General features: G+C 37.2%; 1 protein-coding gene across 1 annotated transcript in view; it reads right to left on the bottom strand.

Annotated features, from left to right (window-relative positions):
• PCLO (piccolo presynaptic cytomatrix protein) overlaps window positions 1–18767 on the bottom strand; it is a gene marked incomplete at both ends in the record, with an annotated part of 357904 nt that overhangs the window by 135684 nt on the left and 203453 nt on the right. The window contains 2 exons of the mRNA XM_084279271.1: window positions 6972–7120; window positions 12160–14356. Of these exons, the coding sequence (XP_084135397.1) occupies window positions 6972–7120; window positions 12160–14356 (2346 nt within the window). The remainder of the gene's footprint in view (window positions 1–6971; window positions 7121–12159; window positions 14357–18767) is intronic.

Raw genomic sequence — 18767 nt, 5'->3', positions numbered from 1 at the left:
ATCACAACTTCCCAATTCAGAATTCATGTCCCTCCCTAAAAGTCAAGACATTTGTCCGATGGCAAAATTCTTCTGCAGGGGAAAGAGTATTTGCTTCTATAAAACCAGATTCTTGTTGAATATTGCTTTAGTTTTGATTTTGTTTCCTAATGATTAGAAGGTGGTCACTGTCTTCTGTAGCTTCTCTTAGCATTGTTTGCTTGTTCAAGCATTGTTCAAGGGAAGAACGATATTAAATCTAATTCCTGCAATTACTACAAAATCCTGTTCATAAAGACCTAAACAAAACGCTGGCTGAGTGTGTTACACAGCCACAAGTTCCTGCTTTAGTTTCAGCAAAAGCACATACTCCAGTTTGTCATCAAATTTCAAAAGCCTTTTGAAAGACTCAACCTACAACTTTTAGGATTATATTTTATACGAAATTGTGCAACTTGGGCTGAATCTGGAAGTGTCAAAGCTGAAAGAAATTCTTCTTTACAAGACTCCCAAAGTGTCAGGTTTCTATCTGGGGTAATCCCACAGGGACCGTCGTCCTGAGCCCAAAACCAGAGTGCCTTTGGAGAATGTGTTTGTTACAACACCCACACTCCTCACAGATCTCACACCCTCTGCATTGGTGTTTCAGAAGCAAAGCAGAATCCATCAGCTCATGGCCTCTGCCATGTTGGTGACAAGTCCGAGCACTGCACCCAGACCAAATGAGCTGCCGGTAACTAGTCCAGGTTGAGTGCCAATGGGACAGAACCTTGGGGGGTGCAGATTCAAGGAGCCAGTGGGACACCACTGAGCAGCATGGCTATACTGCTTCCAATAGTTTATTAGTATTTATATTTAAGCACCATTTAAAGGGATTAAACTCCCCCTGCACTAAGTACTTCAAACCCAGCTTCTGCCCTGGAGTGTTTACTGGACAGCACACATAAATGATGGGAGAGGAAACAGAGAAGTCAAGGGACTTGCTTAGCTCAATCCCACAGTGAGCAGAAGTGTTTATACATCTTTTACCATAATTCAGTTTCCTTTTCAGTGGATGACGTTGCATCTAGAAGGCTGCAATCCTCCTGTAACACAGAGTAGTACTGACTGCAATTAATCTCAGACTAAAAGGGGATTGTGGGTTTGGTAGTGAACAAGTACTCTAGAATAAACCAGAACTTGGGATCAGGCAGAATTTAGGATTTACCATGACATTTTCTGAGACATGGAGTCTAATACGAGCAGAACTGTATAAAGTCCCATGAGACTTCTGCACTTAATGGATATGGACATTGCTGTGGTATTAATGACATTATCAGGAATTCAGCCAGTGTAATCTAACAGAAAATGTTTTCACCAGATGTAGCTTACATAAAATTGTAAAAAATCGCAAATAATATTTCTAATTATTTTTAATTAAATGAAAAAGAATATAGAATAATGCAATTCAAAAGCAGCACCATGAAAACATTTTTGAATAGTTTCTTAGCTGGGATCATTTTGGAGGGAGCAATTGAATTTAACTGTGCAACACTGCAGCTCATGAACTTAAATTCATATTGTTTTTAATTGCTCTGTCTTATCTTTCTTTAGCAAGATTGCTTTTTTGCTTTTTTTGAATAAATAATAATCCAAGAATATTCAATGCCATATTGCACATGATTTGCTGACATATATATTAGAAAATATAGACTGTCACCTACTTTAGTCTATTACTTTCTCACTTCTTTCACTTCGAGAATTTTATGATAAGTATAAAACTTGGTGATTCATATACTTAGGAATAAAATCATTAAAGTTTATTAGCATTCAGAGTAGCATATTATTTTTTATTGTTGGTGGGAATTGAACATGTCATTAGGCATTTACCTTCAGACAGCATTTGTCTGAAAGTGGCAGAATAACTAGGAAAAAATGGTGTTATATTTGAAGCCTTGCAGAACACAAAGTATTTTGTGTTTCCAAGTGTTCACACCTAATTTCCACTAAAGATAATGTCCCTGCACCTGAATATGTGCTGGGGGGTTCTTCTAACAGGACCATTCCCCCAGTTACTCCAGTGAAGATACACCAGGACTTCACTGAACTTGCACAACTATGTCAGTATCAGTACGAGCTATGGTGCAGAACTGGCAGTCCCTCTGCTGCAAGGCTGCAAGAATGGAGGACATGTAAACCCCCAAGCCCAGATTTAGGTCACAGGGCAAAAGTTGACTTGATCCCACTTATTTGCTACAAAAGCCACATATTCCTGCCATCTGTCCTTGCCATGGAGATCCTTTCTGTGAGCATTCAGTACACTGGAGTAATGATCCTTGCAGTTCAGCACGGGCGATGCCATCGTCTTCTGGTCACACGCACATTTTGACTCTCTAGCATATCTTAGAACCACAGAATCACAGACTGGTTTGATTTGGAAGAAACCTCAAAGCCCATCCAGCTCCAACCCCCTGCCATGAGCAGGGGCACCCTTCACTAGCCCAGGTTGCCCAAAGCCCCATCCAACCTGGCTTTGAACACTGTCAGGGATCCAGAGACTGCCACAGCTTCTGTGGGCAACCTCCTCTCTCTCCTTCAACTTCAAGCCACTATCCCTTGTCCCATCATTCCATGCCCTTATAAACAGTCCCTCTCCAGCTTTCTTGTAGGACCCTCCTATTGTGCTCTTTGAGCTGACTTGAGACTCAGGTCACATTTTTCTTCACATTACTGAGTGGGTCTTTGGGGGTTCCATCCCAGAAAGTTAAATGAAAACTGGACTATAAAGCATTTCCTCAAGGAATTTAAGCTCTAGTCAGGTGTTTCATGTTATTAGTCAGATATACACCCCTCCAAAAAATAGAATGAATGGCAAATAAATGTCCTGAAGTTTTCTAAAAAAAGTCTTACAGAAAATCAGTTTAAAAATACACTTCATTTTCCTTTTTTTGTCATTGCATGATTTGTCTGATAAAGAAATTCTATGGAAGCCCCATAGAAAGGAATTTTATAAGGTAATGAGGGCAATTTAGAAGAACACATTTCTTTAGTGCTGTATTTAAGAAATAAAATGTGTTTTAGTATTCCAGGCAAAGCCCATAGCAACAGCTATAATGTATCATGTGGTCTTTGGATCCAGTCATGAAAGCTGTGGTAATTTCTGGTGGTTCTCCTTCCACCAGTATCTTAAGCAGGGCCAGATAAGGTGAATCTCAGCAGCTACACCTGGCCGTAGTCCTTCAGGAAATACAGTCTTCGAGGAAAACTTTACCTAAGTTAGGTATCCAGGAATGAGATGGTGGATGCTGAAGGTGATAGGTTAGACAGTATCCTAAGTTCCAAATACCACAGGTACTTGCATGAGCAGATAAGGCCTGTGAAAGCTGGCACCAAGAATTCCCTCAGCTAAGGTAATCCTGCCTCTTTGATCCGCTGCATCTTCTCTGTGCAGTGCACAAAGTTCATCTTCTCTAGAAATCCTAAAGATGGAAATTTCACTCTACTCATATCTCCTGATAATGGAGATGTTTTGCAAAAGAAATACTGAAGAAAAGTTTAACAATTACAATGTTCCTGCTCATAAATAAATTGCAGTGAGTGGTCTTGCAATCAGGTCAGTACAGAACTCTGACATTTGATTTAGGAGTCATTCTGACATGCAGCGAGAACATCACTTGTGAGTGACTAAAAAATGAGAAACTGCTTCCTAAATTCCATCTTGAATTACAGTGAGGGGGTGGCTAGCAAATCACTCATTAGATTAGATATTTTAACAATTACATTAAGTTTGGAAATGCTCAATTTCTCATTTTATGTCCGGAGAATCTGAATCATGAAATGCCTTCCCTGCCCAAGACTCCAACAGAGAAAGAAGTTTACTACCCCTTAAAATGAAATCTCCTTGCTAGTTGGAAAAGAATCAAAACTAAGCAACACGGACTTAAATAAATGTGGAACAAGTTTGCAGGTAGACTTCTGGATCCCTGTCACAAGCAGTGTTTTCTAATTCTAACCGCACTGCTCACCTTATGAACCATTTTTTCATAATTTCTAAATATTCAAGTGTCTCTAAAAAGGCATGATTTAAATTTCAGACCCATAAACAAAGAACAGCATATACTTTTTGAAGGCCTTTAGAAATGAGGGATTAATATACAAAAGGTTGCATCTCCACAGCTTTAGGCTTCTTTTTGTGATTATAAAACTGTTGCCAATGCAAACTGATGACAATAAACTGCTATTATGACAAGTTTGTGATTTTATTATTCATTTAGGGGTTAAAAAGGCCCACCTATGGTCACTAAAAATGCTGTATTTAAACCCCTCACTGAGAAGTTATTTACCTCTGTTGATATATTATCATGATCTCTTATTCCCTTGGCATTCCCTACTACTGTTTCTTCGCAATCTGTTGGAAATAGCCAGTTTATTTCAGGATATGCAAATAATTCTCACATAAAATTATCACAAAGAGCACCTCAATGTTAAGGAAGCTGCAGATCAACTGGCAGCAACTAAGAAAACTGCAAGGTCCACAGGGATCAGTGAGGAATATACAATAGAATATGTATTGGTTAGGTTTAAACCATATTTAGCCTCCTTAGGTAAGCAGTTCAGAATCACTATATTGGGAAACAGCTATTAAGATACTAAACCACATTGCAATTTAATGTGATTATACTGTATAGTACCTCGGAAGTTGCCATAGAAACAAATATATTTTAATATTAATAATACAGTAAGTGAACTTAATCCACTAGGCTATGACAAATCTGTGGAAGCCTAGAGGTTCAGGGAAGTCATTCTGTTGTGTTCTTGCTTCAAAAGCAGAGGGTTGTGCTTTATTTATTACCTTTAATTGTACGAGCTCTGCAGGCCCTATGTTCTGGTTTCATCTAGTAAGGAAATGGATGTTTCGCACGTAGGAAACAAAACCTTCTGGAAAACAAATGTCGTAGTGGGCAGTGAAATATTCAAATTCTTTTGCAAAAAAGGAAATACAAATTGAAAATTTAGAGTGGGTGAGAGTATTTGGAAACTCTGACTGAGCAGTGCTACTTATGTGGATATATATTGGTTTGCAGTCAGTACACGATATTGCAGAAGCTGCAATAGCTTAATTACTATGTTAACAAGGAAAGTGACATCCTAATTGATTTCTTGAAAACCTCTGCAACAAAGAAAAATCTGGGTGATGTTGGACCTGTTCAGATGGTCAAGAGAAAGTACTGTTTGCCATTTTTGGCTCCAGAGTATATTGTGCTTGGATGCTACAGCTCTCTGTGCAGATCTGAGTTCTGGATACAGCCTGGGACTAAGGAGCTCAGAAACTTTCTTGTTACAAAAGAGAACTGAAAAAGCCTTTAGAGACTGTTTAATTTGCCTCAGCACACTCATTGGCCTGAAAATTGTTTATTTTTCTTGATAGCTTAAAATAATAAATGAATGTTAAAAAATAAATATGTTAATATTGATTCATTTGCCTCTACTGCTAAGTGGTTTATTTCAGAATTCATTGTGGAACTAATGAAGTTTTTTTAAAATAGCTCTGACTCTTTTTATCTTGTCTTAAAGCAGTTTAATTTCTGGATGCATCTGAATAGATTTTTTTCTCTTAAACAGATGTTCACAGAAGACACTGAACAAACACAAGCTCTGTGTAACACTTGACAAGGTAGGTGATGCAGAGCTGGTGAGAAATGGCATTTCTCTCTGCAGACACATCGATAATATTTTGTATCAGTGGGTGAATGACAGTACTTAACCTGGATGGAAACAGATGAAGAGAGAACTGTTGCAAAGCTTCTCCTTCCATGTCACTTTTCTGCAGAGGCTTTACACGGCACCACAAAGAATCATTTAGAACATGTTCACTCTCCAATTTCCATCTCAGGTTTTTACAAAACCTTAAAGAAAATGCCTTTAGCAAGATTTTAAATGCAGTGTCTCCATTTCCATATAAATATGAGGATAGCACAACAACTTCACAGAGAGAAAAAAAAAAATATGTATATATATTTTCCTTCTGGAAATAATCCAAGACAGCAAGAACTCTTGAGCACCTTAACCTTCGTCTTGAAAAATGTTGATCACAGTCTTTCAACTGCTGTAGTGCCCTGCAAGTTAATGCCTTGGAGTACTACAAGTTAAATCTGCCTTACTGACCACCTCCATACCACAGAGCTCAGGATAACAGCAACCCACTCTTGGAGGAAGCTGAATTTTAAAGCAATTTTTTTCATTTTACATTGTCATTCTGTAGTGGTCAAATACAGTTATGTATGGTCAGAATAATGCATGTTACTCGTTGGGCATTATAGGGTTCAGAGAGACAGTTTTATCTATTTACAGAGATATTAAGAGCTGTGAAGACTCTAAATTATCCTGCAATAAAATTGGTTTAAAGAGTGAGTTATTTCAATAGATTCTCGGAAGACCTGATTCTTGTAAAACCCTCCTTCTCAATGAGAAACTGATAGGCTTAGTACAACCTAGGTTGTGTAAATCTCAATATATGCTAAACTAGAGATAGGAAAAGAGGTATATCTAGACTAGACATTAGGATGAAATTCTGTCCTGTGAGGGTGGTGAGGCCCTGGAACAGCTTTTCCAGAGAAGCCGTGGCTGCCTCCTCCCTGGCAATGTTGGATGTGGCTTTGAACAGCCTGGCATAGTGGATGGTGTCCCTGCCCATGGCTGGGGGTTGAAACTAGAAGATGCTTTGAGGTCCATTCCAACCCAAACCTTTCTATGATTCTGTGATTCCATGATTCTGGTTAGCAGATTGACTCCTTTCAAATATGTTTCAAAAATCAAAAGACAACCTGAAATATTAATATGGAATTTCAGATAAATCTTACTCTACATTAGTACATCATCATATACTGATGACAAATAGTTCAAAAGCACTTCTGTGGAATGTAGCTGGAAATTTGGTTAAATTTGTAGTCTCTAAATTATTGGACAGTATGATTAAATTGTCAAACATTTGTAAAACTAAACACACAGCTTACTTGACAGCTTAATTGATCTTGGTGTTGACTTGATGGTCGAGAGTGGGACAACTTCTCTGGCAGCCTTCTGTCGAGGCCATGTCCATTCTCCAAGCGAGATTCCCTGGGCTTGTCAAACCAATCTGTTTCTTCACGACGGAGATGATAGGCTTTGAAAACCAAGGACAGGTCAAATGTTCTGATCCAGTGCTCGGCAAAGGGCAATAATGTGCACTGTGCATAGCAAACATGCATAGTGGTTACTAATTGGCCATGCAGCTAAAGCAAAGTGACAGGTGAGATTTCAAACATCAAACTCAGGCATAAGTTAGCTGTAAGTGGTATAGCGAGGTGAGAAGATTTGGTTTATGTATATTAAATCTTGGAAGAAGCCTAATAACTAATGCTATAACCATTTCCTTCCTTCAGTCAGCTCAGAAAAAAACATTGCAGATCCCACACATTTCTAAAATGCTTGATTAAAAAAAAAAAGTTACATTGCAGGATGCTAAGAAAATAACCAAATGAAACCAAACACGAAAACTTAACCCACAAAAAGCAACCTTCACTAATTCCCAAGCTTCTGAATACTGTTCAAAATATTTTTCATCTAGAACTAGTTATAAGAAAACTGAGACACCTTTATGAAATCAGTATCATCCAAAAGCAAAGAAGATATGAAGCAATCTAAACTCTTTGTAATTCTAAGCAGAAACATTGCAACTGTTCTCATTTTGAATTCTGTTCCCAGATTTTGCAGTATGAGCCTTCTTTCTAAGTGGAAATTTAGTCAGAATGTTCTTTCTGCAATAATTTTGTAAGACTAATGTTCTTCTATTTGCAACAATTTAAAACAATATATAAAATCTGTTGTGTTAGATGTCATAGAGATCAAATAACATCATTTCACTGAAATCAGGCTTTAAATACATATGTTTATGCCTCCTGACTGCTGGGTCAACTGACTTGCATTTCATTCCATTTGAATCAGAATCAGCTGCTATATGTTTAATCATATTTCCACTATACAACATACAGATTTTCATCTATGTTACCCATCAAGTGTAAATCAAAAGAATGTGCAACTAATTAGAATGTAATGCAAATTTGAATTTTATGCTTTGATAAGATAAATTTCAAATTCAAAGAATGACAGTATTTGTTTCAGCAAAACCATCAGGAATCGCAAACCTTAAATAAGGTCAGCTGTTGCTATAGCAACAAGATTGAGTGCAATTATTCCATGACACAGAATAGAATTTAAAATTAAAACAGGTAGTAGTGTGCATGTTTTTCTCTATTGAGCTGTTAAGGTAAACATTATCTAGCAGGTTCAAAAAATAATGAAAAAAAAATTTGAGGTGAGGGAAAAATTTTTATCTTTTCATTACTATTTGTAGTATTTTTTTCCAAAATGAAGAATAATGTATATGCAGAATTTTTGAAAAATAGTATTTTTTACATAGTAAAAACATGCTATATTATATCAGGCCCTTGGACAACTCTTTACCTCGGTTAAGATATTTTGCAGTCCTAACTGTGCAAAAAATCAATCTAACATGAAATAGTCTGAAAATATTACTTAGATCAGCATATATGAATTAAATAGAAACATTATTAAAAGTTGATGCTTGTCTGGCTAGTGCCTACATGTAACAGACTGGTTCAAAAGGACAGAAATCCTTACTGAAGCTTACATAAAGAGCCTAATGCTTTTTTCTGATCCCAGATACTAATGCTGACTATCACAGTCTGTGTCAGCTGAACAGAAGAAAGAATGATCATTTTTCCCCTCCTTCTGTCTCAGCCGAAAGAACTTTTGTGGATATCTTGTATAGAAAAGTTATCATGTATGTAGAATCCCATTCTGCAGTTTAATTTAATCAGACTACAATGAATTAGTGTATTTTAATGAAATCAAAGTAAGTATGTATGTGTATATAGACACACACACGCTGCACTCATGCACATACGCACACGACTGGCTTTGATTACTGGGATTACTTTCATCCGGGCCCTGAGAACAGACAAGATGAATCACTCACAGTCTTAGAGGACACATCCTTTTTCCTAAGGCTAACATTATGCAGCCAGATGGTTTCCACCTGTGAAAAACTCCCGCTGGAGTCAATACGGTCCCATGCTGTTAACAGCACACACTTTAACAAGGTGAGATTGAACTCCAGGCTGCGGAGTCCCATAAGTTTCATCAAAAAACTAATAGTGATCACTCTAAATCTCAAGAGATGAAAAAAACTACTAGGTGTAAGTTTTGGTGATGTCTTGATGTCTTCATTCCTCAATTTTAAATTTCTAAACTCTATGGCAGAATTAGCAAATTAGCATATACAACACCACCACCACCACCACCAAAATCCTTTAGGTGAGAAAGGGTACATTTTGCGTACCAGCAGGGACTATTGACATTCACAAAATCGAGCACTAGCTTCAGCATCCTTAAAAATTAGTATCTTCAACATACTTCAAAGTTTGTGGAAACTGTGGCAGCTATGGATTTAATCAAGAGCTATTTGCTGGATCAGATCCTTCATGGTCTTGGGAAATACCAGGTGTTTCCAAGCTCAGAATGTTATATATTTTCAGTGGGAACCTCTGAATGTTGTGCTTTTCTGACTCCAAAGACTTTTTTTTTTAACCTGTTGGATGTTTGGAATCCTAGGATAAGTACTACTTATGTGCTGAAGCATATTTTTAAGATTCGTTATAGATGCATTGAGTGCAAAACAGAAGGTTTGGACTCAAAGATTTAGTTGTATCCTTGTCTGGTATTTGTTATGGCATGTGACAAGCACATCTCTCAATTTGAACGAAAGAAAAAGAATTTAAATTTAATATGTTGACTTCTATTCATTTTAAAAAATATCTAAAGATGAAAATTCAAGCTTTAGCATAGGAATTTTCCTAAGGTAGTGCTTAATACAGAGTTCTTTAAATGAAACCTCATTAACACCATTCAGCAGTTATTTAAGAAAAAAAAAGAAAACCAAAGTCTGGATTAGTTAAAAGGCTGGATGTAATAGACCAGAATAGCTATCCACTGTTGGAGTGCTGCAGAGAAAAGTGCAGTCCAGAGAAACGGCAGCCATAATGTTCTGAAGAACTGTTAATTGCTTCTTTGGAACATTTTCTATCTTATATCCAAAATATATTAATCATTTTAAATTCCAGTTCCTTGTTATTAGACAGCATATTTGAAAATAATGTCATAAAGCACTTTGCTTTCTGAAGACTTTGGATAAAATGGTTCTAAAAGAAGCTATTTGTGAGGAAACAAAAGCTTGATAGAAATTAGAAAAATATTGCTGAAAGGGGAAGCCCTGGTATTCATGGTCAAATCTATCTAGTAAGGAACATGTGAACTCAGTTAGAATACTCTGAATGAGAGCAACTATTCAAAGACTGATTTAAAATCAAAACACGTTCAACCTAAAATGTAACATGTATATCCTGTACAAATACGTAACAGAAACATAAGGTACTGTAGTGCAGTAATATCATTCCTTATGACCTGTTAATATTAGGTAGAATAGATTTTTTTGTGTGTGTGTCCAGTTTGGCTCTTCTTAGTTTTCAGGAGGAAAGCCCTGTGTCTTTCACAATGTGATCCTAGAACAATCTTAAAAGTTACAGGTCAAATTAAGACAAGATAGCATCTCCTTATTTAAGAAGAATGACATGAGTTGCAACTTGTGGAGTTCATCTCAACTGCCTTCAGATTTAATTATAGGACTCTGTGTGTTAAGGATGTAAGAATAGTGAAAACACGTAAACTTCTGATAGAAATCAAAAAAGCTGATGATCCTGAGCTTCCCCATCATACAGACTAAGTGAGGAGTTGTAAATATGTAAGAAATTAAAAGAAACTTACAGAACAAAACCCTTCAATATATTTTAGGACCAGGAAAGCAAATAGATTAAATTTTCTAGCGCTTATGAAAGATTCTGCTTATATAAAAAGCAATAATGCAATAATGAACATAGCGGTTAATATAAGCCTGAAAAATGAACCATACTGCTTCATAACCATGCAAATGTGATTTGAGACAATCATCGTCATTTACAGACAATATAGCGCATGCAAAGTCTTTTTTATTGTGCAGTAAATACACATAAGAAAAAGTTAAGGGAGCGCATACAATTTCAAACATATTAATTTCATTTTCTTTCAAACTGTCCTTATGATTTTTAAACAATTTAGAATATATGAAGTCTGAACTGACTCAAACAAAACTGGTACATAATTAGCAGTTATTTAGAACTTAACATCAGCTTTAACATTCTGCTGTTACTTATTCAGAAGAAACATTTTTAATTGTGCCATTTATAATACATCAGAAAGGTCCTTTTCATGAACCCAAGTGAGATAAACTCTTGTGCTTATTTGGCAGACATCATATCGGGTGCATATAAAACCAGCTACGCTGCATAATCCATCAATAGAAGTAAAATACTTTATGCAAGTTTATTGAAGGATGAGATTGTCTTGCATCAGCCAAATGACAAATTATCTTACATCATCACAATTCTAAAAGCACAGAAGTCCACATGACAGGGTGTTTTTGACAAACCATGTGTGGAATGTTATTTTGCTATCACATTAAGCTCTATAGGGTTCTAGCACACAATATGTTCTTACTGAGCATACTATTTCTATATAAATGCAGATCTAAAGAGGTGCATTGGGAGATGGAATTATCAGTTCTTGAATTCTACCATGGAATTTCATGCCAATAAAATTGCTAGAGATTTTTGGAGGATTTCGGAAATTATTTCCAAATCCCAACAAAATCTATGTCAAATAAGTTCAATGATTCACAGTCACTGGAGAAGGCTCCACATAAAGACTGATGGTAGGGTATGTACTGTACATGGAATATTTAACACAGTATCATTAGAAAAGTAGACATCAACAAATGAAAAGGAAAATGCACTAGCAAACAAAAAGGAAAGCAAATCAACAACACAGTGAGCATGCTTGCTTAACACCATCCAGAAACAGCTGTTAGGGTAAAATAAAAAATATCAAATAAAACACAAAAAATTAAACCCCCAAAATGCAGATACACAGAAGATGCTCCAAGAAACAGAAAAAAGAACAAGACTTTGCAGTATAACAAAAATTAGACACATGCATAGAAATGAGGATTTGCGTTGTGATAGTAAGATATCAGTCTGAGGCCTAATTTACCTTCACTGTCTGACATGGCATGCTGGAAGTCATCCATGATGAAGGCTATATCTCGATCATAGCCTCGAGTCCGTGACTCCTCCCTCATATGTTGCTGGACCTCAGGTAATGAATGGCTCGATCCAAACTGGTCCCTGGTATCTGCAGATATTGGTGGCAAGGGTCCAGCTGCTGCTCTTGCCATTCCCATTGGCTGGCCAACGGGACTTAGTGGGCTCTCTTCCTCTGAGTTCTGGGCTACTATTGGTATCCTTCCCCTGCTTTGGCTAATAGGTAGACTGGTGGGTTTAGTTCTTCCAGAAGGTGTTGCATGGCTAAAGGAAACATCTAGGGGTTCGGCTTCTTGGGCCTTCAGTCTTAAAGAAGAACTGGAAGAATCTCTTTTCAATGACAGGTCAAGCCCATAAACTGAGGAGGGTCTAGATGAGGGCCTAGACCTACTACCACTGCTGTAAGACTTGTCTGCTTCATCTTGTAATGTGGATCTCATTGTTGGACCTAGCGCAGTCCCAAGACCTGCTCCAATAGATGAAGTCAATGGTGGCCCCATGTATTTCTGTTGGTCAGTGATGTTTTTCCTAAGGCCAAAAGTGATATCATCCTGAAGAAGCCTTGCCCTAGTAGTAATTCCCCCAAGTGTTGAAGTGTAACTTGAATAGTCAGGCTCTAGGTCTCTACTTTCTTGGATAGGTGAAAACTTAGTTAGTTTGGGGTCTATCAAAGCTTTCTTGTGTTTCGACTGCTTCTGGTACAGGAGGGCTGCTGGGAGCTGCTTAGCAGCCTGTTTCTCAAGAGTAAGCCTGCCTATGCTATATTTCTCAGATTTTGGGAAATGCCTGTAGCTGCCCTCTGCGTGGTAATACTGTGACAGGCCAGCCAGATGATCAAGACTTTCTGCACCTCTACGGAACTCTTGTTTTATCTGGTGTTTCAGAAGTTTGAGCTCATAGGGGTCCTCCATTGGGTCTTCATCAGCTTTAACATAGGAATGTAGCCTAGAAGAAGTCTGCAGTGGTGCTAGGAAGTCTGACACTTCCTGTGCTCTCCTGGCCTCAGTTGTGCGAAGCAGCCGATCTGTTTTGGTCAGATCTTTCTCATGGAGGCTAAAACTAGAACCAAGTGCTCCTGTTCCTTTAGTGAGTTCTCCTATATCATCAATCAGCACATAATTTCGGGGTGTATGGTGGTGGTCTATATCTGCATAGAAGGAATCTGCAGATATGCTTGATATAGGGCTGCTTGCTATGCTGTTTCTCTCATCTAGCCCTATTCTTAAGTCCAAGGTTGAGTATTTACTGCCCAACTGGGAAACTGCATAATTATTGTCAGTTGAAACTGGTGCTATCATGAGAGGCTGATTGCGAATTACATCATAGTTTGTTGTTATCTTAGGCTCCAAATATAATGTAGTTTGCCTTGGCTTTGGCTGTATCACCATCATCTGTGATGGGAGTTGGTATGATGGCTGTTGAGATGGTGGAGGTTGAGCCTGTGGAGTAAAGGACATAGTAGCTCCGGTTTGGAAAGCTGTCTGGGTCTGGTAGGGTGAAACCTGCTGGTGATACAAAGGCTGCTGCTGTTGGTAATGTGATTGCTGTGTGAACTGAGTTGGTGCTTGAGTTGGTAGGGCAGGAGATGAATACTGATATTGAGCATATGGACTTGTAGCAGGGGCAAACTGTGTTTCTGGTTGGGTTTGTGGTGGCATAAACTGGTTAAATTCTGTCTGGGGTGCAGTACGTGGTCTTTCCAAGCCGTGCTGAGTTTCTATTCTGGTTGACCTGGTATTATTAACTTCGCTGTCTGACATATAATCACGTTCTTCTGCTACTCCTTGGAGATAGGCACGCTCTCTCTTTTCTCTTTCTTTTAGCAAGGCTTCTTTCCTCCTATTAATGCCCATTTCCAAGTACCTCAGCTTGGCATCTATTTCTTTTTCCTCCTCATCTAACTCTGCTTGCTTCTTCCTAAGCTTGGCTGATTCACGTTCAACTAGATCCAACTCCCTGTCTATATCCTGCAGAATTTTGGCTCTGGCCATAGTGGTGGTCCTACAAATCCTTCTGCGTGAAACTGATCCCACAGAAGTATATGGTGACTGAGTTCCTGCTGTTGCTTCCTCTGGAGGTGGGTTGGGCAGAGTCCTTTTCACCTTCTTTTGAGTGCCTGATGGAGTTATGCTTGAAGAACCTTTTGTCTGCAACAGAAGAAACAAGACCGAATCACTATTATAGAGACTTGATCCCAAATTAATCACATGTTTAAATTTTTTTCATGGTATGGCTTTATGTCCCAACAACATGCTTTCTCTGATGGAGAGTAAGCTTGCGGTATCTATGAATAATCAACAGAAAACAGCATGGAAAAATGCTGTTGGTCTGCTAAAGGTCAGGAGGATAAGCAACCTAATGCAAAATAAAGGTGACACTCACTAGAACTTTGTTTAGCCAAAAAATCTACTTGACATTCTTAAGATTGTATTGACTGTAATTTAAAAGGTTCTTTTATCTCCATATGCTTATACATAAACTTACACAGTACATGTGTGTGTGGGAAGGGAATATATATAGACATATTCACCTTCCTTTTATAACGTTCAATAGAAAAAATGTATGTATAACTATAAATGTACATATATACATTTTGGTGTATAAATTTATGTATAATCTGTACAATCAAATAGAATTTGCAGAGCCAGATGGTGAGAGCATACTGAGAAGCTATAACCTTGTGGTGAAATCCAGACACCAAAGCAGGTCTTCCTGGTGCCAACACACTTGGTACAACAGGTAGTTCTTAGACCACTTTGACATTTTTGTCTCCCCTCTGCTGCTACATATGTATTTTCAGGGAAGTTTCTTGTGCATTACAAAAGTGGTGTGAACTTTTTTTCAGTTCTTTGAAGATTTTCTTAAATGAAATATGTTCCAGTTGCAAAGCTACAGTTTAAATTCTTTTTTTAAAAGTTAAGTGGTATAAAAATATAGGAATCTAGTTCAGTACAGATGCTCAAACTTCCCCACAGTTAATGGCAGAGGGGTGATTCATCTTGATCTAGAAGTATCTACCTACCAAGTGAGTCATTTTTGGAGGTGCCTATCTGTCTTCATCAACTAGGAAAGTAGGCAATGCAACTGGTTACATGCAATCTAAATTGCACCCTAAATTACTAGGGGTTTTGAAAAATTCTTTGAAGTAAATTTAGACTCCCACACATTATAGATACATTAAGAAGCGGGACTTGAACAACTTTGAAATTGAATCCTGTCTCCCCACTCTCTTCTTACAAATTTTGCCTTAGCAAAGGAAAAGGGATTGGTCTAGACACAAACATTAAAAACAATCACCCCAGCCATTACAGAATGCAGCCATGTTAACAGCAAAATATGGAAACAATTTAGTACAGTTTAATAAGGGAAGTAAAAAGAATATTAACCAACTTGACTCTTCTGGCTCTGCAAGCAAGCACAGCACTTTAGCAACCATTAACTGTTATTAATTAAAAATGGAATTTCTTCTGAAATAAATGCTACTTCACTCAGACAAGAAGTCAACAAGATTAATTTTAATTAGGAGTTTAAAAATCACTATTTTCTCTGATTATTCTAATACATCATCAACAAATCATAAAAGTTTTTTAAAAGTGCCGACAATTCTCTTTTGCTGCCCCCCTGTTACCTAACCTTAGCAAATCACAATAATCAACACATCATTTGTCATGGATCTTTAAAGAAACATTCACTACCTTTTCAAGTGCCATTTAAGCTCTTTTCATCCTCTTCATCTAAATTCCATCAACTTTTTCATGTTTCAGATTTAAATAAATGCAATTTAATTTTGTTTGCAGCTTCCCGTGGCCATTTCCCAAACCCATGTTGTGCCAACAAATCAAAGAAACTAATTTTCTCTTGCTCAGTGTGTACTGACAATCAAAGACAAATTAATAATCTACAGTAGGTCTAGTTGGCTATTCATTTATATTGTAAATTCAGTGCAATACCACTGTTATTTCCCCCTCCCAAACTGAAATAGAAATCACAGATGGTGAAACAATCACAGATGGTCACTGGTATTGGGGAAGAGCTAATAATAACACATTCATTACAAGGTTTACAATATTTTATGGAATTATTATTTGCAGATGACACCTAAATTGCTGATGAATAAATCCCAGTGTCATCTCATAAGGCATTTTATATATAAAAGAAAATATATCTTGTTTTTACATCTTTATCTACACATAAGGAAGCTCAGACTAATACTACAGGAAGATGTACCACTTGCTTTTGAAAAAAAACACTGATAACCTCTGCTTCTCATCAGTTATTCTCACAAAAGGAAAATCTTAACTTTTTTACAGTGGGATGAAAAAAAATAAAAATAAAAATCATATTTTAGTACTGTGATAAAATGTATGCATTTTTTCTTCTTCCTGAATATTCCTCTGATCAGTTATGTTAGCATGACTGAGAACTGCATAATACATGTGAGGGAAGTTTAAGTGCGGTATTTTGGCAGATAAATTCAAAGTAGTTGTTAAAATTTGTTTTAAACTTTTTTTTTTAATTTCCTTTGAATTCGTTAACTAGCAAGGGGAAAAAATAGGCACCCCAGGGCTGATCTTCACCAAATTCTAAGTGGAAAGGAGTAAACGTGTTGCCTAGTACTATCCCTGTGATTTTGGTCCCTGTAACACATTTATAATGCTATGCTCATTTTTGGTTTAAAGCATCCATGGGGCAGAAACCTTCATGAGACTACTCTGGACCCAAATTAAAAAAAAAAACAAAACAGGCAGGCCTTGCAATTACTAGTTAAAGGTTAGGTTAGATGTCATATTGGTGATCTCAGAAAGCTCTGTGATTAAGTCATTTTTAATACCTTTTTCCATCTTCTTCATTCTAACCCATTTACTTTTAGCTACCTCCAATAACCCTCACTAATTTTTCAAAATCCTTCTGTGTTTTGCAAAAGATAACTACAAACACTGACTGTAAATACCAAGAACTAGAAGCAAAATACTGTGCTGCTTCTTTCACCATGAAAACTTATAAATGTTATTCCTATATTGCTGACCCTTGTCTGTGGAGAGAATTCCACAGTACTGTGGATTATCCCTTCAGGATGGACACAATGGTAATCAGATCTGCTTCTGAGGCAAAGCTGACCTTGCTAAAATAAATCCAAAGCTTGTACTTGAGATAAAGCTACAGATATGTTCTCCCCAATACTACAGATTAAAGAACTGAGGAAGAAACAATTTTTACCCTCCTCCACCATTTCTTAAGATTAACAATGTCTTGATAATAAAGATAGAAGAATCCACTCCTCAGTATTGCAGTGACAAGATAACATCACAGTGAAGAACTCAGAACACTGAGCTGAAGGTTGCGTGCAAATATATTTAGCAAAACCTTCCCCTTCTGCCTTGCCAATACACATTAGTCTTGACGTGCTTCACCGCCTGACTTTAAAATTTTAGAGGTCATCTGAACAAAGCCTTGTGAACCCTGTTAAATTGTGTGATGACCTTGAAATAATTCCTTTGAGATGACCATCATATCTTTGTGAAAATACTTTTTCCTACCTATTTTTGCCTCCTCTAACTTGATGGCATACTATTTTCTACCTATTTTTGACCTCTTCAAAAATGGCATTGCTGATGCAGCCAGGAAGACTCAGACCCACTACTAGAATCAGTGAGGCAGTAGGAAATATTCTTCTGTTCCACTGCTTTTTATCTCTTTTAAAGAGTTTACTTTGGGCAGCTGAATGGCTCAGGAGATCTGTGGTGAATTTCTACCTCTAAATAGTGTGTTTGGTTATCTTTACTCAATCTTTCTATACCTCTTCACAACTAAATTTGTTTGAATATTATATGGTGCTGTTTATGTATTCTCCTCTCTGTACATTAATCTACCCATGGCCAGATAGTAGCTTCATTTGCTCAAAGAACTCAGCTACTGCATTCAGGCACACAATTTTTATATACTTCCATATTCTGGAGTTTAGCGGCAAATATGTAACCCTCATTATTCCTTCTTCAACAATTTATGTGATCAAAACACACACAAACATAAACTAATTCTTCTATCCTCTTAGGAGCTGAAAAAATTTTAAGACCTGGGCTTTGTTCTTTGGGTTTTCTTTGTTTCTTTGTTCGGGTTTTTGATATAAGTAGGGAAACATCTTGCAAATAATATATGCAAATATATATACTTATATGCATATGCATAAATTACAATTGCAATGACAGACTCCTTACTAGAGTTTGCTACTACTAGATTGCCTATGTAATACACACAGTGATGCCAGACCACATACAGCATGTGATACTATGAAAAAGCACAGGTAAAGGCATAGCTAAGGTCACTTCTCTGCCACAATCTACTGAAGATTCAACATCATGGTGGAAAACCTGTTCTACACTCAAGAGGAACAAAACAATACCCTCTGCAGGGTAAAGTTACCTTAAGCATCTGATGTTGACTTGCAACTGACTTAAAGTGTCAGCACAAAGTTGGCTGTACCTTGATTACCAGAAAAACCAATGCAGATAATATTTTTCTCTTCAAAAAAGTTCTATGATATCAATAAGTATGCTCAGC

Source organism: Gallinula chloropus (genome assembly GCF_964237585.1).
Source record: "Gallinula chloropus genome assembly, chromosome: 1".
Lineage (NCBI taxonomy): Eukaryota > Metazoa > Chordata > Aves > Gruiformes > Rallidae > Gallinula > Gallinula chloropus.
The sequence above is the reverse complement of the archived record's forward strand: the minus strand, read 5'-3'. Positions and strand labels throughout refer to the sequence as shown.